The sequence below is a fragment of the Schistocerca piceifrons genome, chromosome 8 (assembly GCF_021461385.2).
Source record: "Schistocerca piceifrons isolate TAMUIC-IGC-003096 chromosome 8, iqSchPice1.1, whole genome shotgun sequence".
Lineage (NCBI taxonomy): Eukaryota > Metazoa > Arthropoda > Insecta > Orthoptera > Acrididae > Schistocerca > Schistocerca piceifrons.
In genome coordinates, this window is record NC_060145.1 from 15,494,228 (window position 1) to 15,516,575 (window position 22,348).

General features: G+C 43.4%; 1 protein-coding gene across 1 annotated transcript in view; it reads right to left on the reverse strand.

Moving 5' to 3' along the window:
* Positions 1–1,257: 1,257 nt before the first annotated feature.
* Positions 1,258–22,348, reverse strand: part of LOC124711694 (UDP-glycosyltransferase UGT5-like) — a 137,875-nt gene continuing 116,784 nt past the window's right edge. Inside the window, exons 5-6 of the mRNA XM_047241893.1 lie at positions 17,571–17,790; positions 1,258–1,693 (exon numbers count right to left, since the gene is read on the reverse strand). Coding sequence (XP_047097849.1) covers positions 1,381–1,693; positions 17,571–17,790 — 533 coding nt within the window. The 3' untranslated portion in view covers positions 1,258–1,380. The remainder of the gene's footprint in view (positions 1,694–17,570; positions 17,791–22,348) is intronic.

A 22,348-nucleotide genomic window follows, 5' to 3' on the forward strand; every position in this document is an offset into this window, starting at 1 on the left:
ATAACAGAATGCTCTAAGGTGCAGTGACGCGTTCGCTTTGTTTATTTACTCTATTTTAGTGGGAAGCGAATTTACACGCCCGCCGTAGAATGGTACATAAAATATGACCTTCAGTTGACGTGCTAACACATCTCCCGCTTTTCTTGTCTTTGTCTCACTTGTGAGTCAACAATCACCACTGGATCGGTTTCCAGTTGTTGCGAGAAGACTGCAATTGTCGCAGTGTACCTTGTGGGCTGTGCCGTGTTACGTGTTTTCCACTTGAATAAGCTTTGTTGAATAATATTTTACACTACCGTATTTAGTGCAGGTTTATGTGATACAGTGACTTGATAAAATGTCAGAAAAACGTAAACGTGTTGTTTATATTGAGTGTGTGACAGTTGACGAGATGGTCAATTTGTGCAATAATTTACAAATCACACAAATTTGACGTCAGAAGAAGTATCAGAGTGGTTAGAGTGTGACAAAGTGGATGGGGGTTTTTCAAATTTTGAGTGATGACGAAATTGTTGCCAGCGTAAATGCCACCAAAGAAGAAGAAGAAGAAGAAGGGGCTGATGAAGACGAGTGTTCAAACCATGAAGAAAAACAAACTATTAGCCATTCAGAGGCCGAAAAAATGCTGTCCAAGTGTATAGAATGGCTTGAAAGTCAAGAAGAGACTAATGCAACGCAGGCACTACTGCTCCGAAAAATACGAAATATTGCCGCGGGGAAAGCTCGAACATCAAAAAGGCAGAAGGAATTGACTGACTATTTCCAAGCTAGATAAACTATTTCACCTGTAAGTTTATAGTACAGTACAGTACTGTACATTACGTATTTTGCAACTTTTGTAGCTACTCTACGGATGTATTTATCATGTAATAAATAGTTTTACTTGCTATTACAATCGAGTTTAATTTGTTTTCGCTCCGAAATATTATTATATTACTGTGAGAGTGATATATGTCTATACATAAAATAATTGATTGAGGTTATGTTTTGGAGGAATACAGTGTTTCTGTTATCCGTCTATTCGCTCAACCGTCACGACCACGGTCCGGAAGATGACGGTTAATCGAGTTTCCACTGTACTGTCGTCATTTATGGAGGTTTTCTCGACCAATAAGTTAAAGTTATTCGCAGCTGAAAGACGTCACAGTGCGTCTGACACACTACTCTCTGAAGTAGTTCTGTTAGCTGTATTGCGATTAGTTCGCCAGTGTACTTGAGAAGCGTTTGTAAGGTCTAATGCAACATTTCATCACCGTATGAAGAAAGCAGAAGAAGGGCGATTTATTTTACGCGGACATGAGTATGAATAATGAGCATTTCTCAGCTTGAAATTTTCACAGAGCTGATGTCAGATGTAAAAACACTGTAAACTAAGTAAGCTCAATCCTTCTTGTGCGTCTTCTTTGATTTCTTCGCGGTTTGAGGCGGCGCTGCCTTCTTGCCGGCGAACAGCCGCAACACGGCCCTGATTGCGATCCCCGCCGCTAGGAGCAGCACCGCGGCCGCGGCTACCAGCACGGCGACGACATCTAGTAGGAAGTACTGGTACCAGGTGAGGTCCAGCGCCGCGGACCTGAGGTGTGGTGCCCCCTGGTGCCTGACCACGTACTCTGTCCAGTAGACAGCCTCGTCCAGCGGCTTCATCGGGCGGTCGTTGAAGATCCTAGACAGCCGCTGGGCGTTCTCGCGGTACCTGCGGATTTCAACCAAAATTACGTTCACGTCATTTCCACATGTACTCTGTAAAAATTAAATAACAGCACGATTCGTTTCTCTAGAACGTTACACCGCGATATGGATTTCAGCGTAATTAGCTGCTCCAAATTCCAAATGTTGTTAGAGCAGCTAATTTTCTTCAAGGGCTTTTCCAGAGAGATAGGAAATCGCGAAATTTTGTAATGAAGTTTGACACGGCATGTCATACTTCAAAAGTGACAAAACACAAAAAGGAGACCAAAGTTGGACGACTGTGCGACTGACAAATAGTAACCTACCAGACATATGCTACAGTTTTCCCGAAAGTTCCGGAAACTTAATAAATTAAACAGTAAAAAAAAAAATTTCTAAATAATACTTCGTCGATCGACTGATAGGATAGAGGAAGGAAGCGAGGCACTATTGCACGTAACTCAATAAAATGCTGCGTGTTTCAGCTAAAAGAAAATATTTAACAGTGTATGAATTACAGTGTACAAGTAGTTCAAATAATTCGTTTTTGTACTTATTCTGATGTAAAATTTTATTACGACGATGCATCACCAGTACTGTATTAAATCTGACTTCTGCAAATGCGGTTAGTGGTTCTAGTAATCACATTATTCATGTCCTATAGTACAACTCTCGAGTCATTCAAACGATTTTGCGTACCATTCTGTAGCAGCAAAACAATTATCTGATGTAAATAGCTTCCATTTTTCAGAAGGAGCCGTCACGGAATACTACAAATGGGATCCTTGGGAAAATGCTACAGGTCGGAAAAGCATCTGTTACTTACGTACAAGTATCGTCAGTGTCTACATCAATCACCATCATCACCGTCGCAATTGTCCTCTTTTTATTTTCATTCTTCCCTTGGATGTAGATTCTCTTAAATTTCTTGCATTTCGTCCTCGATAGCTTCGCTTTTTATTGTTCTTCTATATGTTACACCAAATGGTTTTTGTTTTACTCCGTCAATGTGTGTAATCTATAGAAAACACGAAGTTAACTGAACGAACAGTTCGCGGTTCACAGTAAGAGTTTCTCGGACCCCAAAAGGGACTCTACATGTGGTTTCTTTAGCACTTAATACAGAGTGTCCAGAAAAGGGCTCCCTGATTTCAAAATTAAATATCTCTAAAACAAAGATCGATAGAGGAATGCAGTAAACGGTATGTTTATTGTGAAAGCTGTAAGAAGTTTATACAGCAGTTTGAAATAATAGTTACAAAAGCTCCTAACAGATGGCGCTGTACGCTGTACAGCTCATATCAGCATACATAAGTGAAATAATCGTATGAAAACAATCTTTGCAAACAATCACATCACAATGTTTTCAAAACGTTCACCATTGGCACTACAGAGGTGGTGCAAACGAAGAATGAAATTCGCCGTCACATTTCGTAGTGTCTCAACCGAAATGGATTCACATGCCACAGAGATCGCCGATTCAAGCTCGTCCAGCGTGCCGGGATGCTTCGGGTGGACTGTGTCTTTCACTGTGCCCCACAAAAAAAAGTCACAGGGAGTCAAATCCGGCGAATATGGAGGCCAATCCATACCTGCACCAGTAAATTTGGGATATTCCAAAGCAATGACTCGATTCCCAAAGTATTCCTCAACAAAGCGAAACACTTGTTCGATCCGATGTGGTCGGGCTCCATCTTGCATTAACCATTCAGTACCTGGTCGATCCTCTAACGCTTGGTGTGTGGCGACAAATTGTTCCAAAATTGCAACGTAACGTGCACCAGTGACCGTTTCTCGAATGAAAAAAGGGCCAATAATGCCTCTGCTGCATACTGCAGCCCACACAGTAACTTTAGGAGAATACAGGGGTTTCGCTTCACACCAATATGGCTTTCCGGAACCCCAAAATCGCCAGTTCTGCTTATTCACGTATCCATTCAGGTGGAAGTGTCCTTCATCTGTAAACCAGATGCAGCCAACATCAAATCCTTCACTATCAATCATTGTGAGCATCTGATTAGCAAAGGCAACCCTTTGTTGCACAGCTCGTACGGGTATGGCCTGGTGCGTTTGAATTTTGAATGGAAACATGTGTAGGCTCTTTCTCAGTATTTTCTGCGTGCTGGAACGCTTCAAACCAGTCTCAGATGCAATTCTACGGACGGATGACATTGGATTTCGCTGAATAATTCCAGAAACTGTGGCGATATTTTCAGGCATAACTGCGGTTTGCTTGCGGCCAACATGCCCCACTATACCATCAGTTACACTGCCTGTTCGTTGACATTTTGCGAAGAGCGTACGAATGGTTTTCGCATCGGGTCCTTTTGGAACATTAAATCGTGCTTGAAAACTTCGCCTTGTTGCCGTAGGACTCTCTTCTAACCTGTGGTACTCTAGCACCAGAAAAACGCGTTGTTCAATGGAGTACACGGTTTTAATCTCTTCCTTCGGTACGCTAACCTCCTTTCACGTTTCAATAGTGGAACTGATCGCTCTGGGCTTCGGATCACTATTTATGCTAGGCATTACGTATGGCGATTACAGCGCCATCTGTTAGCAGCTTTTGTAACCATTATTTCAAACTGCTGTATAAACTTCTTACAGCTTTCACAATAAACATACCGTTTACTGCATTCCTCTATCGATCTTAGTTTTCGAGATATTTAATTCTGAAATCAGGGAGTCCTTTTCTGGACACCCTGTATTCCTTTCAAAGGCCTCCCAGGTCAATCATCGTCTGCACTCTTCGAAGGAGGGAGTCCATGAGGAGAGGGTGGTAAATCTCTAGTGCTCTGCCACCTTCTGCAAGGCAGCTGTGGCGACGTCCCGGAAGAACCTGCGATGAGCAGGTTCTTCGTGCAGCGCCAGTACAGTTTCCTCCCAGGACCCATTTCGCCGGTGCACGTATGTTTTCAGTGCGGCTGAGTCTGGTGCAGAGATATTCTGCTCCACAGTCGACTCCTGCATCAAATCTGACATGTGTGTTGCAAACTGACCCCGCTCGATACCGATTACTTCCTCACAGTACACTTATCACAATGACGGGATCATTATAATACCGATAATAGAAGTATACTGGGTGGAAAGTTTGCTCTGTAGCCCAGCTACCCGAATCAGCCCAGAACCCTATAAGCCGATCCGGCAAACTCAGTAGCATATCGCTACTGAGCCATGTTTAAAGGAAGGATTTGGCAGTGATTTGTGTAAGACTTAATTAACCCGGACTCAACTTATTACACGTGAAAGCTAACTTCCCACAAGTTTTACTGAATTTTACCGAACCACGAAATCGGAGTACTGTGACAGCGTCAAATGCACTCCCTCCACAACAGCAATGAAGCGGGTCACATCTAGCAAGCGCTAAGCGAAGCTTCAAGTGATGTAAAGGGAGAGAGCACTGGAAATTGCACCAGTGGAAACGAGCCATTTGGAGTGATGACGAACCAGGCTGTACGCGGTGGCAACCCGACGAAAGGCCTGTGCAAAGTTATCTGCCGTCGTGTGTAGCGGCAACAACAAAGTATCGAGGGGGTTGTGTTCCTTATGTTGGGTGTTTTACATGGCTACGATGAGGTCCCCGTATTGCATTTAAGAAAATGCTAAATGAGGAAGTATGTTACCACAATTGACAGCATAGTGTACGGCAAACAGCGCGGGAACAGTTCGGAGAGGACGATTGTTTCTATCAGCTGTCATAAAGCAGAGTCTGTAAGGCAATGGCTTGTCGTCAGTGACATTCCTGAAATGGACTGGCCTGCCAAGAGTCCCGACTTAAACCGAATGGTACACCTTTGGGATGAGCTAGAAAGTCGAGTTAGCTCCACACCCCAAAAACCAACGTCAGTATCTTCTCTGGTTTCTGCTCTTGAGGAAGAATGTGCTAAAATACATCCACAGACGTTCAGACACGTCACTGGAAGTCTTCCCATCAGAGAGAAAGCTGTTACAAAGGTGAAAGCTGGAAACACTCCATATTAACAGCCACTAATAGGTGTGTAGTTAGTTTTGATCTGATACTGGGTACAGATAATCGTAGCCCACGTCGTTTCTTATAATCATGCATCACTGTCTTACTATTAACTAATTATGCACGGGAATATTCTCATGCCGATAATGCAAGTTTCTTTTCGGGCCACTCTTAACCAAAAAGAAGCAAGCGCCAAATTGTCTTTCACCCGATATGCATGGTCCAAAAGATTTGTATTTTGAATGCTTTTATGACAACTATTACCTGACATATTGTCAAGGCCGAGTCCAGGCAGAAACTACCTCAACGATACTAAACGATGTACGTTACAGTTATTTATTCCATGTTTCAAAGTTAAACCTAGTGAACTGACTTCTTAAACAAGAGAAGTTTTGAGTGGTCCGCGACCAGTATGCTAAAGCACTTCCAAATCGTTGGGTGTACCTTGACCTTTGCCAGAATTCAGTGACATAACGATAAGAAGTCCTCACTTCGTGCTACTGATGTGTAGACTGTATAAGAGTCAGTATAAATCTTCGCTCTTCCCGTAGACTTTGCTGGAATTAATTCATCATTAATATAGTTTGCAGAGCATATTATTATTATTATTACTTGCAAAATTCATAGTCATTCCGTATAGGTGGGCTAACAGCAAATATCGCAGCGAATTTTGTCATACTCGCCGCCAAACGTGACTCTCGTTGATATGCAGTCTAAAAACCATAATTTCTGCCCTGGAAAATTAACAATTGTGCATCAGACTAGAGGCGTATTCCCCACACTGTACGCGTCTCTTATGGCAACGAAGGACAAAAGTATGTTACAACTTAACACGGAATTGAACCACTTCCTGTTTATGTACAAAGCCTACGGGTTGACCATTAAGCTACAGTGACGACCAGCTATGGTTTGCCTGTTAGGATACATGTGGTGTATCTACAGTGCAATAATTCGTTGCCAGACGATTAGAAAGAAAGAGAGCCACTGAAGTCGCACTTAGTCATAGAGAGGCTCTCGCGAAAGCCACAGAAGACAGACAGGTACGGTCTAACAGATGCCTTTGCTTTGCTCCTGAAGCGTTGTCTTTATATGATTTTATTCTGTTTTAACTTATTATACAGGGTGATCCATTGATCGTGACCGGGCCAAATATCTCACGAAATAAGCATCAAACGAAAAAACTACAAACAACGAAACTTGTCTAGCTTGAAGGGGGAAACCAGATGGCTCTATGGTTGGCCCGCTAGATGGCGCTGGCATTGCTCAAACGGATATCAACTACGTTTTTTTTTTTAAATAGGAACCCCCATTTTTTATTACATATTCGTGTAGTACGTAAGGAAATATGAATGTTTTAGTTGGACCACTTTTTTCGCTTTGGGATAGATGGCGCTGTAATAATCACAAACGTATAAGTACGTGGTATCACGTAACATCTCGCCAGTGCGGACGGTATTTGCTTCGTGATACATTAACCGTGTTAAAATGGACCGTTTACCAATTGCGGAGAAGGTCGATATCGCGTGGATGTATGTCTATTGTGATTAAAATGTCCACCGGGCGTGTGCTATGTATCCTGCTCAGTATCCTGGACGACATCATCCAAGTGTCCGGACCGTTCTCCGGATACTTACGTTATTTAAGGAAACGGGAAGTGTTCAGCGACATGTGAAACGTCAACCACGACCTGCAAGAAATGATGATGCCCAAGTAGGTGTTTTAGCTGCTGTCGCGGCTAATCCGCACATCAGTAGCAGACAAATTGCGCGAAAATCGGGAATCTCAAATACGTCGGTGTTGAGAATGCTACATCAACATCGATTGCACACGTACCATATTTCTATGCACCAGGAATCACATGGGGGCGACTTTGAACGTCGTGTACAGTTCTGCTACTGGGCACAAGAGAAATTACTTGACGATGACAAATTTTTTGCACGCGTTCTATTTAGCGACGAAGCGTCATTCACCAACAGCGGTAACGTAAACCGGCATAATATGGACTATTGGGCAACGAAAAATCCACGATGGCTGCGACAAGTGGAACATCAGCGATCTTGGCGGGTTAATGTACGGTGCGGCATTATGGGAGGAAGGATAATTGGCCCCCATTTTATCGATGGCAATCTAAATGGTGCAATGTATGCTGATTTCCTACGTAATGTTCTACCGATGTTATTACAAGATGTTTCACTGCATGACAGGATTACGATGTACTTCCAACATGATGGATGTCCGGCACATAGCTCACGTGCGGTTGAAGTGGTACTGAATAACATATTTCATGACAGGTGGATTGGTCGTCCAAGCACCGTACCATGGCCCGCACATTCACCAGATCTTACGTCCCCGGATTTCTTTCTGTGGGGAAAGTTGAAGGAAATTTGCTATCGTGATCCACCGACAACGCCTGACAACATGTGTCAGCGCATTGTCAATGCATGTGCGAACATTACGGAAGGCGAACTACTCGCTGTTGAAAGGAATGTCGTTACACGTACTGCCAAATGCATTGAGGTTGACGGACATCATTTTGAGCATTTATTGCATTAATGTGGTATTTACAGGTAATCACGCTGTAACAGCACGTGTTCTCAGAAATGATAAGCTCACAAAGGCACATGTATCACATTGGAACAACCGAAATAAAATGTTCAAACGTATCTACGTTCTGTATTTTAATTTAAAAAACCTACCCGTTCCCAAGTGTTCGTCTAAAATTGTGAGCCAAATGTTTGTGACTATTACAGCGAATCTATCACAAAGCGAAAAAAGTGGTCCAACTAAAACATTCATATTTCTTTACGTACTACACGAATATGTAATTAAAATGGGGGTTTCTATTTTTAAAAACGCAGTTGATATCCGTTTGACCTATGGCAGCGCCATCTAGCGGGCCAACCATAGCGCCATCTGGTTTCCCCCTTCAATCTTGACGAGTTTCGTTTTTTGTAGTTTTTTCGTTTGATGCTTATTTCGTGAGATATTTGGCCCGGTCACTATCAATGGACCACCCTGTATATACATTGATATTAGTTGCGCTTATGTGTTTTTCTTTTTCTTTTGTATGTTTACGTATCTTTTGCGATGTATCATGCAATATTTCACCTCAAATGTTTGCGAACTATGCCCATCGTACAGCAGCTTCGACCAATCACAGCACAATAGCTAGAATTTCCATTGGTAGGGCATTTAGACTGGATAGTTTTGTGGTGAACAAGCTTTGTTTACACTTAAGAACTTATCATACTGCAGCACTGTAGAGCCACTGAGGAAGCTTGATTGTTTATGTTGATTATTCTAATACCAGTGAGACTTTTATTTAATAAATTTGAGAAAGAGTAAAGATTAATATGTATTTAAGTTATCTCAGCATTAAATAGTATTCGACTCATTAGCGAGCATTCAGGTTGCTTCGCCACTCTTTAAAATAATTCATCGGCTTTCATTTTTATTTGAAATATTTTATTAGATATTCCTTTTTTGCATGAACACGATAATTACTGATAGGAAGATTAATTAAGGGTGGATCCTGCCATCGACATACATGGCGAAGTACATGGCAAGACTTGAGAATTTTATACTTTAGTTAGCTTTCCCTGTAATTGGAGAGCAGATGTTAAGTGTTATTTAGTCAGTGACTGAGACACTTTTCTTATGTTTGACAGTGACTATTCAAAATGACCAACAGAGAAGAATAGACGAGATATACTTTTGAAAGTAGTAGGGGATAAATCAGCAGGGAGTCCAAGGAAACCAGCAGGAAAGAAAGAGAAATGGCATCAGATACCAATAGGAACTATCTTAAGTAGAAGTGTATGAATTATACGATGCAAAATTTGTACAGGCAGGTCGTAAGTGAAGTAACTGAGGAAGTGAAGCGAGGGCTTATAAAGGAACTTAATAAATTTTTTATTGATAAATATATAGATAATAATTCGACTCTCATGCCAAGGATTAATTAGAAAAGTATTTAATACTGACGGACAAAAGGAGATTTACGCTCTTAGTCTATTGATTTTAGTAATAGTTACCTTCCGTTGTTCTCATGTCCTGGTGACAAGACGTGCTGTGTAATTTTAAAGTGAAATTGTGTTATACAATGAAAGCTATTTATGAACACAGTGATTTTTGTCGTTTACGATACCATGGATCCCAGATCCTGTAACTCTGGGAATTATTATTATTTTAATTTTGTGTGGAGAATTTAGATGGAGGCGTCGATCTTCATGGCGGCGCAGCTCAACAATAGAGGTGCGTGAATGTGTTCATCTCTTTCCCTTCGTGGCCGCCGATGTCAGTTCCAATATTTAGGTCACATTTGCCGCGACACTCAGAACCTGCGATCTTTCTTTTCGTTTAATTACGAAGTCTGATTCTTTTCCTTCTTAGGTGAATAAATGCATTTTAACCGTAACTCTTTTTACCCAGGCCACGGGGAATAATAGCACTTAGAACGTACGTGCCTCTACCCCGATCGTACGATTTTTTATTTATTTATTTATTTATTTATTTATTGTTCCGTGGGACCACATTTAGGAGAAGTCTCCATGGTCATGGAACGAGTCAATACATGAAACTATAACACGATTATAGAAACAGATAAAATGAAATATAAGAAACATATTCAGGCGACAGGTCGTTAGTTTAAATAAAGAAAATCAAGAATGTAACACTGGAATTTGCTTAATTTTTTAGCTCTTCCAGGAGCTCCTCGACAGAATAGAAGGAGTGAGCCATGAGGAAACTCTTCAGTTTAGACTTAAAAGTGTTTGGGCTACTGCTAAGATTTTTGAGTTCTTGTGGTAGCTTATTGAAAATGGATGCAGCAGAATACTGCACTCCTTTCTGCACAAGAGTCAAGGAAGTGTATTCCAGATGCAGATTTGATTTCTGCCTAGTATTAACTGAGTGAAAGCTGCTAACTCTTGGGAATAAGCTAATATTGCTAACAACAAACGACATTAAAGAAAATACGTACTGTGAGGGCAATGTCAAAATTCCCAGACTATTGAATAGGGGTCGACAAGAGGTTTTCGAACTTACACCATACATAGCTCGAACGGCCCGTTTTTGAGCCAAAAATACCCTTTTTGAATCAGAAGAATTATCCCAAAAAATAATACCATATGACATAAGCGTATGAAAATATGCGAAGTATACTACTTTTCGTGTTGAAATGTCACTTATTTCAGACACTGTTCTAATGGTAAATAAAGCGGCATTTAGTTTCTGAACAAGATCCTGAACATGGGCTTTCCACAACAGCTTAGTATCTATCCGTACGCCTAGGAACTTGAACTGTTCCGTCTCGCTTATAACATGCCCATTCTGTCTGATTAAAATGTCAGTTCTTGTTGAATTGTGGGTTAGAAACTGTAAAAACTGAGTCTTACTGTGATTTAGCATCAAATTATTTTCCACAAGCCACGAACTTATATCATGAACTACATTATTTGATAATGTTTCAATATTACACACAAGATCCTTCACTACCAAGGTGGTGTCATCAGCAAACAGAAATATTTTTGAATCACCTGTAATACTAGAAGGCATATCATTTACATAAATAAGAAACAGCAGTGGCCCCAGCACCGACCCTTGGGGAACGCCCCATTTAACAGTGCCCCATTGGGACTGAACATCATTACCACTCTCAATATTGCGGAGGATTACCTTCTGCTTTCTGTTCGTGAAGTAGGAGGCGAACCAATTGTAAGCTACTCCCCTTACTCCATAATGTTCCAACTTCTGCAGTAATATTTTGTGGTCAACACAGTCAAAAGCCTTCGTTAAATCAAAGAAAACACCTAACGTTCGCAACCTTTTATTTAATCCGTCCAAAACCTCACAGAGAAAAGAGACTATAGCATTTTCAGTTGTTAAGCCATTTCTAAAATCAAACTGTACATTTGACAGCAAATTATGTGAATTTAAATGCTGCAGTAACCTTGTATATACAACCCTCTCGATAACTTTAGCAAACACCGATGGCATAGAAATAGGTCTATAATTGTCAACATTATCCCTGTCTCCCTTTTTATAAAGTGACTTCACTACCGAGTACTTTAATCGGTCAGGAAACCGACCACTCCTAAAGGAAAAGTTACAGATATGGCTAAGTACTGAGCTAACATACGTGGAACAATACTTCAGTATTCTGCTAGATACCCCGTCATATCCATGAGAGTTCTTGGTCTTTAGTGATTTAATTATTAACTCAATCTCCCTCTTGTCAGTATCATGGAGGAGCATTTCAGGTAACAGTCTCGGAACACTTTTTTCTAAGAGCGCTATATGATTCCCTGTTGGGACTAGGTTTCTATTTAGTTCACCTGCTATATTCAGAAAGTGATTATTAAGTACTGTACATATATGCGACTTATCAGTAACACGGACATCCCCACTACGCACTGATTCTATATTCTCGACCTGTCTCTGGAGACCAGCCACTTCCTTTACGACTGACCATATGGTTTTAATTTTGTCCTGAGACTTAGCTATTCTATCTGCATACCACATACTTTTTGCCTTCCTAATAACTTTTTTAAGCACCTTACAATACTGTTTGTAATGGGCTGCTGCGTTTAGATTTTGACTGTTTCTAACGTTTTGATATAATTGCCACTTTGTTCTACAAGATATTCTTATCCCTTTAGTCAGCCACCCAGGCTGCCTGTTTGTGCTAGTACCCTGTTTTGAACGTTCTAACGAAAAACAACTTTCAAGGAGCACGAGAAAAGTCTTGAGGAAGGCATTATATTTATCGTCTACTGTATCAGCACTATAAACATCTTGCCACTCTTGTTCCTTGATAAGGTTTACAAAAGTCTGTACAGCAACTGGATCAGCTTTCCTAAAAAGTTGGTAACTATATTTAACATGTGTTGCAGCACAAAAATCTTTTAGAATTAAAATTTGTGCATCATGATCTGAAAGGCCATTCACCTTTTTGCTAACAGAATGCCCTTCTAATAATGACGAATGAACAAAAATATTGTCTATGGTTGTTCTACTGTTCCCTTGCACTCTCGTTGGAAAGAATACGGTTTGCATAAGATTGTATGAATTAAGGAGGTCTACCAGCATCGCATATGTTTGAGTGTGTACCGACGTAACTATACTTATGACCGATTTCCCTAACAGTATTAATTCTTATTTTGAACCACTCACTCGCGAATGTACGTGCTCTCTTATTTAGTGTATTCCTTCATAACATTACTGTTAATATTCAGTGGCTTAGTTTCCACAACTGACCTTTGCCTGTGTGGCAGCGGCGCTTCACGCGAAATATTTATTACGCGACAATCATACTAACTCTCATTTCAAAATCACGACACGGGCTGACGAAGTATCTAGCAAATTTATCAGGGCGGTTACAGATTGGAGGGCAAAGATAAATCAAAGAAGTAAGTGAGCAATTGGCAGAGCTCAAAAAGCTACGAGAAAAGTTTAAATTAGACAAAAAGTCAGAGGTTGAAGACGAGCTTAAAGAATAGCGAGGTAGTAAAAAGGAGGTAACATCTTTTAAAAATGAAATAATTTAAGAGGAGACGGAGGATAAAATGGTTCAAATGGCTCTGAGCACTATGGGACTTAACATCTTAGGTCATCTGTCCCCTAGAACTTAGAACTACTTAAACCTAACCAACCTAAGGACGTCACACACATCCATGCCCGAGGCAGGATTCGAGCCGGCGACTGTAGCAGCAGCCCGGTTCCGTACTGAAGGTCCCAGAACCGCTCGGCCACAGCGGCCGGCGACAGAGGACAAACAAATTGAAGGAGAACTGAAAGTGAACACGTAGAAGCAAGACTTGGGAAAAAATTGTTCAAAATCAAGTTAATGAATGTAAGCAAGGCAAGGATGAAGTTAAAATTTATTGTGGTCAGGTTATTCAAGAGCATGTGCAATACACTAGAGAAGAGGCCGAAGAAGTAATATAGAACGGTTCTTCAATACAGGATAGAGTGGACTTACTTGAAAAGAAAGTTTAAGAAGAGTATATTGCAAGTCATCTTATGGGAATACACACACAAATGGGAGCAGTTTGAGTAATATCAGGTTTGAAGCAAATGACACGACGATGATACCTAAGCGATCTGGCGGACAGGGTGAGCAGCAGTCTGCAGCTGTTTGCTGATGATGTGTGATGTACGGGAGAGTGACGTCGTTGAATAACTGTAGCAGGATAAAAGATGCGTTAGAGAAAATTTCTGGTTGGTTTTGATGAATAGCAGCTAGGTCTCAATGTAGAAAAATGTAAGGTAAGCAGATGAGTAGGAAAAAGAAACCGATAATGTTCGACTACAGTATTAGTTGTGTGCTGCTTGACACAGGCACATCGATTAAACACCTAGGCGTAATGTTGCAGAGCAATATGGAATATGAAATGGAATGAGCACGTAAGGGGTTGTAGTAGGAAAGGCGAATGGTCGACTTCGGTTTATTGGGACAATTTTGGGGAAGTGTGGTTCATCTCTTAAGGAGACCGCATACAGCGCAATAGTGCGATCCATTGTCGGGTACTGTACGAGTGTTTGCAACCCGTAGCAGGCTGGATGAAAGAAAGACATCGAAACAATTCAGAGGTAGGCTGCAAGATTTGTTACTGGCAGGTTCGAACCACGCACAATTCTTACGGAGATTCTTTAGCAACTCAAATAGGAATCCGTGGAGGGAAAGTGACGTTCTTTTCGCGAAGTACTATCGATTAAATTTATGTAACCGGCATTTGAAGCAGTCTGTAGAATGATAATACTGTCGCCAACAAAAATTTCGCGTGAGGACCAGAAGGTAAGGTTAGAGAGATTACACAGGCATATAGACAGCAGTGTTGCCCTTCGCTCTATTTCCTAGTGGAACAGGAAAGGTAACGACCGGCAGTGGTACGCACCTTATCGTGGCTTGCGGAGTATGTATGTAAATGTAGATGTACAAACAGCCTAACGTCGTTCGGGTGATGAAAAGCAGAAGGCTGCATTGGGCAGGTCACGCAGTGTGGAAGAAACACGGTAGTCCAAAATTAGAGTGGAATGTATCTCATCAGGCATCAGACAATTGAGAAGATCTAGGAAGAGATAGACTGACCGAGTAAGAGAAGACTTGCTGCAACTGGAGTGTTGGAGAACTGGACAAAGACTGCAGAAGCCAGAAGCAGATTAACTGTGGCTGCATGCGTTGCTGTTGGCCTGAATGTGTAAAGAAAAGTAAAAAGTAGGTACCGGGTGATCAAAAAGTCAGTATAAATTTGAAAACTGAATAAATCACGGAATAATGTAGATAGAGAGGTACAAATTGACACAAATGATTGGAATGACATGGGGTTTTATTAGAACCAAAAAAATACCTACGTTCAAAAAATGTCCGACAGATGGCGCTTCATGTGATCAGAACAGCAATAATTAGAATAACAAAGTAAGACAAAGCAAAGATGATGTTCTTTACAGGAAATGTTCAATATGTCCACCATCATTCCTCAACAATAGCTGTAGTCGAGGAATAATGTTGTGAACAGCACTGTAAAGCATGTCCGGAGTTATGGTGAGGCAATGGCGTCGGATGTTGTCTCTCAGCATCCACAGAGATGTCGATCGATCACGATACAGTTGCGACTTCAGGTAACCCCAAAGCCAATAATCGTACGGACTGAGGTCTGGGGACCTGGGAGACCAAGCATGACGAAAGTGGCGGCTGAGCACACGATCATCACCAAACGACGCGCGCAAGAGATCGTTCACGCGTCTAGGAATATAGGGTGGTGCTAATAAAACCCCACGTCGTTCCAAGCATGTGTGTCAATTTTTACCTCTCTATCTACATTACTCCGTGGTTTATTAAGTTTTGAAATTTATACTGACTTTTTGATCACCCGGTACTTACAACAATAGAAATAATAGTAATGCGTCAACCACCACATCACCTCTGTCAGAAGAAAAGTGCGTGAAGATCTTCAGAGTGCTTTAGATTTAGTACTTGTAGAATGTATTGCCGTGTCGATGTATGTATGCAGACTGAAGTGACGAATGGAAATTTGTACTGAGACCAGTATTCGAAGCCGGGTCTCCTGCTCAGCAGGCAGAATCGGCAACCACTTCACCAGCTTGGCCTTCCTGATTGGGGATTTGCATTGAGGAGGGAGGCCTGCTAGTGTAGTCCAGGCAGCTGTTCTGAGCCACTGTGGTCAGCGGAGCACGAGGCGCAGGTTCGAATCCTTGTCTTGGTACAAGTTTTCACTCGTCACTTGATTCTGCATATATACAGGGTGTTACAAAAAGGTACGGCCAAACTTTCAGGAAACATTCCTCACACACAAATAAAGAAAAGATGTTATGTGGAAATGGGTCCGGAAACGCTTAATTTCCATGTTAGAGCTCGTTTTAATTTCGTCAGTATGTACTGTACTTCCTCGATTCACCGCCAGTTGGCCCAATTGAAGGAAGGTAATGTTGACTTCGGTGCTTGTGTTGACATGCGACTCGTTGCTCTACAGTACTAGCATCAAGCACATCAGTACGTAGCATCAACAGGTTAGTGTTCATCACGAATGTGGTTTTGCAGTCAGTGCAATGTTTACAAATGCGGGGTTGGCAGATGCCCATTTGATGTATGGATTAGCACGGGGCAATAGCCGTGGCGCGGTACGTTTGTATCGAGACAGATTTCCAGAACGAAGGTGTCCCGACAGGAAGACGTTCGAAGCAATTGATCGGCGTCTTAGGGAGCACGGAACATTCCAGCCTAAGACTCGCGACTGGGGAAGACCTAGAACGACGAGGACACCTGCAATGGACGAGGCAATTCTTCGTGCAGTTGACGATAATCCTAATGTCAGCGTCAGAGAAGTTGCTGCTGTACAAGGTAACGTTGACCACGTCACTGTATGGAGAGTGCTACGGGAGAACCAGTTGTTTCCGTACCATGTACAGCGTGTGCAGGCACTATCAGCAGCTGATTGGCCTCCACAGGTACACTTCTGCGAATGGTTCATCCAACAGTGTGTCAATCCTCATTTCAGTGCAAATGTTCTCTTTACGGATGAGGCTTCATTCCAACGTGATCAAATTGTAAATTTTCACAATCGACATGTGTGGGCTGAGGAGAATCCGCACGCAATTGTGCAATCACGTCATCAACACAGATTTTCTGTGAACGTTTGGGCAGGTATTGTTGGTGATGTCTCGATTGGGCCCCATGTTCTTCCACCTACGCTCAATGGAGCACGTAATCATGATTTCATACGGGATACTCTACCTGTGCTGCTAGAACATGTGCCTTTACAAGTACGACACAACATGTGGTTCATGCACGATGGAGCTCCTGCACATTTCAGTCGAAGTGTTCGTACGCTTCTCAACAACAGATTCGGTGACCGATGGATTGGTAGAGGCGGACCAATTCCATGGCCTCCACGCTCTCCTGACCTCAACCCTCTTGACTTTCATTTATGGGGGCATTTGAAAGCTATTGTCTACACAACCCCGGTAGCAAATGTAGAGACTCTTCGTGCTCGTATTGTGGACGGCTGTGATACAATAAGCCATTCTCCAGGGCTGCATCAGCGCATCAGGGATTCCATGAGACGGAGAGTGGATGCATGTATCCTCGCTAACGGAGGACAGTTTGAACATTTCCTGTAACAAAGTGTTTGAAGTCACTCTGGTACGTTCTGTTGCTGTGTGTTTCCATTCTGTGATTAATGTGATTTGAAGAGAAGTAATAAAATGAGATCTAACATGGAAAGTAAGCGGTTCCGGACACATGTCCACATAACATATATTCTTTCTTTGTGTGTGAGGAATGTTGCCTGAAAGTTTGGCCGTACCTTTTTGTAACACCCTGTATACGTCATAGGTCTGAGACTTGGGAAGGTCCCTGGAACCGTACAGTTTGATGTGATAAATCGCGGTGTTGTCGTGGCCGGCCGGCTACCTGGGCTCGCTGAGCACCTGGTCGAGCGCCCACTGGACCGACTCGGCGGTGATGTTGCGCAGCTGCAGCAGCACGGCGAAGCCCTGCTGGACGGCCTGCATGGCGTTCAGCTCCTGTTCGGCGAACACGGGCAGCGCCACCACGGGCACGCCGCGCGCTATCGCCTCCTGCGTGCTCAGCAGGCCGCCGTGCGAGATGAAGGCGCGCACGTTCTTGTGGGCTGCAACAGACAGCGCGGCCCTCTCGTGTACTGCCACTGCTTTGTTGGAGGATAAGTCTAGGACTACTTGGCAAGAAGGGCAACAAAATGCAGCGTAGAATATCGTCTTCGTATCACTGTGCTGCTATAAAAAGAAGTGGCATCCCAGACCACCAGTCCTTCTTCTCAGGCCGTATGGCGGATGACGGTCAGGTTGGGACAGCACGAGTGCGTCTCCTGGCACGTCGTTGCTGGTCATCAGAGTTCACTTCGAAGTGGGGCTCATCGCTGGAGACAATTCTACTCCAGTCAATGACATTCCATCCCAGAGATGTGTCTGGAGATGCCCCAGAGAAATGTGGGATACCAACCTGACCTGCCAGCCGAGATGGAATCCACGTTTGGCACTCTCGATTCAGACGTTCCACGATTTCCCTAAATCGATCCAGGAAAATTCCGGAATGGTTTCTGTGAAAGGGCTCGACCGATTTCGTTTCTCGTCCTTGTATCACTCCTAGCTCGTGCTGCGCCTCCAATGACCTCAAAGTCGACGGAGCTTCAAACACTAATCTTCATTATTTGGTTCCGTCCAACATAATTGTCAGCAGTGATGGTCTGGGATGCCGTTTCGTTTCATCGCAGGACCCCTTTGGTTGTCATCTGCGGGACCCTGACAGCACAGCAGCACATGGACGGTATTCTGTGCGCAGTTTTGTTTCCCTAAGCTACGGGGCTTACATTTTAGTAAGATTAGGCAGAATTTGACATGAAATCCGTCAGGAGGACATCCAAGAACCCTGTCAATCGATATGAAGCCGAATGACAGCTTCTGTAAGGGCCAGATGGTGACCACCGCGTTATTGATTTTCTCAATTTGTCAAGTTCTCTCTCTTGAATAAATCATCCAGTTGCTCTGAAGTTGTAATCATTTCTTGTTTGCACATCCGGATAATTTCTTCGTGGTTCACCTTCTTTTTCCTAGAGTGCAAGTCCTGTGCGCGGAATGATGCAACAAAAAACTGTGCGGATTTTTCATAGCCGACGTTCGTGACCGAGAGGTTCTACACGCTTCAGTCCGGAACCGCGCGATTGCTCCGGTCGCAGGTTCGAATCCTGCCTCGGGCATGGATGTGTGTGCTGTCGTTAGCTTAGTTAGGCTTAAGTAGTTCTAAGTTCTAGGGGACTGATGACCTCAGATGTTAAGTCCCATAGCACTCAGAGCCATTCGAACCATTTGATTCTTCATATATATGGCTCTGAACACTATGGGACTTAACATCTGAGGTCATCACTCCCCTAGAACTTAGAACTACCTAAACCTAGCTAACCTAAGGACATGACACACATCCATGCCCGAGGCGGGATTCGAACCTGCGATCGTAGCAGTCGCGCGGTTCCGGACTGAAGTGCATAGAACCGCTCGGCCACCGCGGCCGGCTGCGGATTTTTCGATCATACGACTATTTATTATCTATTAACCATGACGGCAAGTAATCGTAAAGATCTGACCAAAAATTCCAATACAACAGGGCTCTGAATCATGTCACACTGTCTTCAGATCACACACCCGACCAAATCAGAAGCTAAACTGGCTGAAAGCAGGAAACAGAATGCCGGGTGCCCGCTAGAAACCACTGTGCTCCACGGTCAGAAATCAGAAGCGTTTCCCATTGGCTGAAGACCCGAGCTGTCCCACCAAAGATACAAGTGCGCTTCAGTCGTGCCCCTTACAGATAATCCGAGGAATTTATATCGCAAAGATAAATTTGCGATTTTAGAACGTAAAAATGTTGTAGACAAAAATGAAAGTGCAACTAAATTTCAGGCTGGCAACCATGTAAGAAGCGTAAGAACGGTAAGTATAAGATGATCGTAAGCGACAGCGATCGGAGATGACTGACGTTCGGTGTCAGTGAAAATCGCTTTCAGACACGACAGGAACTGTTTCTGCCATTGAATGTGCGTCCGTCTCAACCGGTTTCTGAGCCTTCTTTGTAAAGGGAACTATATGCGGTGTACATTTGGCATCGAGTACCTCACAAAAGGCTGTTGCTGGCTGTGATATCTGAGACTGTAGTCTTCGGTAGGCCTAACAACACAGAAACTGGATGCTGTCTGAATGGAAGCGCGTAGTGGGGACCGACGGGTCGCGATTTCTCTTCTTTTCAAACGATGCGAGCTCTGAACTGCTCACTGGCCCAATGGGGCACTCTGTGGAGGCTCTGGTACAGGCCAGAGGAGGCTCTGTCATGTGTCGCAGGTGTTTATCGTAACGCGAATTTGGCTCACTCTTTCAGGTTACTGCGGACATGAACCACGAGCTTTATTTCAGCATCAGCTGAGTACCTGGCGTTGCCTTGGTATGTATTTATTACATTAGCCGATCTTCTGATTCCACTTCTCTTTGTTCGTCTCCTCCGCCTGCTCTCTGTCCACCCTCTCCATCATCTCTCTCTGTCCATCTGATAGCCCCCCCCCCTCTCTCTCTATTGCTCTGCTACTCCTCCCTCTCTCTGTCCATCTGCTACTCCCCCTCTCTCAGTCCATCTGCTACTCCCCCTCTCTCTGTCCATCTGGTTCTACCATCTCTGTCCACATCACTTCCCCACTACCTTTATTTTGGAAATTTGTGGTAAAGTCTTATGTGACCAACTGCTGAAGTCATCGGTCCCTAACCTTACGCACTACTTAATTTAACTTAAACTAACCTACGCTAAGGACAACATACACACCCATGCCCTAGGGAGGACTCGAACCTCCGACGAGGGAGCCACGCGGTATCTCTCCACCTGTGTGTCCATTTCCTCTTTCCTTTCTCCGTTTACTCCATTCTCCCCATCTCTCCGTCCATCTCCTCATCTGCCTCTCCCAGTCGATCTCCTCATCGCATCTCTCTCTGTCCATCTTCTCCTCTTTTCTTCCTCTGTCCATCTCCTCCTGTTTCCTGTTTGTATCCATTTCTCCCTCCCCTTCATTGTATCCATACCTGCGTCCATATCCTCCTTCTGCCACTCTGACCACATCTTCATCCGCCCTTCTGCCCCACCTTATCGCCTCCGCATTAATAGGAGGCTGATGGTTCTTAACCCAAAAGTACTTGTTTCAAGATGCTAATATGTGTAGCTACCAAGTTTGGTTGAAACTCTTCCAGGGGTTTAGGAGGATGTTTCTACCATTGCTTTGCCAGAGTACGAACATTTACGCAAGTGCCACGGATATCCCACATATGTGTAACATATTCCACACCGATTTGTGCAGGTATTCACATGTATCTCTAGCGAATTAGGTCCTGCAGTTCCATTTTCACGCAGCTCTATCTCCATGACGTCATATCTCCTGGAGAATACGCCGTATAGTGGTATAATTTTGCAGGTACATTTAGTAAAGTATTTCGATACTGTCTGCGAAATGTATTACGAATAAAATTAGTAGCAAAGACGCGAGGAATTAAAACGTCATGCATAGTGCGGCATTTTTTCACGCATCTCAGTGTTTATGACGTCATATCTCCTGAAGTATGTGTCTTACAGCGCTATAATTTTCCCGTTTCATTCAGTGGTAATGCGAATACTGTATGCAAAATGTGTGATGAATACAGTTAATAATAAAGAAATAATAAATTAAAACGTCATGGCCAATGCGACAGTATCACTACATGAGCAGCGAAAACGTATAAGCGATAAGTTTTCTTCTTTCATTATTTTCTGGGGTTAGCACCGAGGAAAGGTCTCTTACAGGTTTGAAATTATGTTTTAAGTTAGTTGCAAGTCACTAAGTACTCTGATTCTTAAATTCTGGATGAATTAAGCCTGCGAATCCTCGCGCCTTGAGCTGCACTAGTTTTCCGGCCCGCTAACTGCCCCTTGATAAGTACGTGTTTCATTCCCCCCCACAGCAATTCTCTCCAAACAGTAAGTGATTGAAATCGGTCCAGAGGTTTAGGAGAAGATGTGGAACATATACACATACTGTTTGACAAACACCCCCTCAATTCTTTCTTTCTTTTCTTTATTTCTTTTGCTTGTGCCTTCTTCCCGCAGTGACGCAGGGTCGGCGTGGTTAATCGGATTTGGCAAGGTTAATTTAACAGATGGCCGAATGCCCTTCCTGCCGCCACCCCGTACCGCCCGGGATGGAATTAGTGCACCCCAACTGTCTGCATCTAGTGTAATCCATGGAATAGTGTGAATGTGTTCAGATGTCTGCGAGCCCTGTAACTGACGCGGGACGTGGGGACCAGCCCGGTATTCACCTAGGGGGATGTCGAAAACCGCCTAAAAAGCACATCCGGGCTGGCCGGCACTCCGGCCTCCGACGTTAATCCGCCAGGCGGATTCGATCCGGGGACGGCGCGCCTACCCGAGTCCAGGAAGCAGCGCATTAGCGCTCTCGGCTAACCTGGCGACAAACACCCCCTCAATGTCGCCAGTTAAATCATCCGATTACAATCCCACACAGAATGTTCGCCAATATTGAGAAAAGGGTGTGAAACGTAGCAGTCTGCTTCCCCGCCATGTGGCAGCTCTAAAGGGATCTACAAGGGAGCTGAGCGATTGTGCACTCTATTAAGTGATGTCTC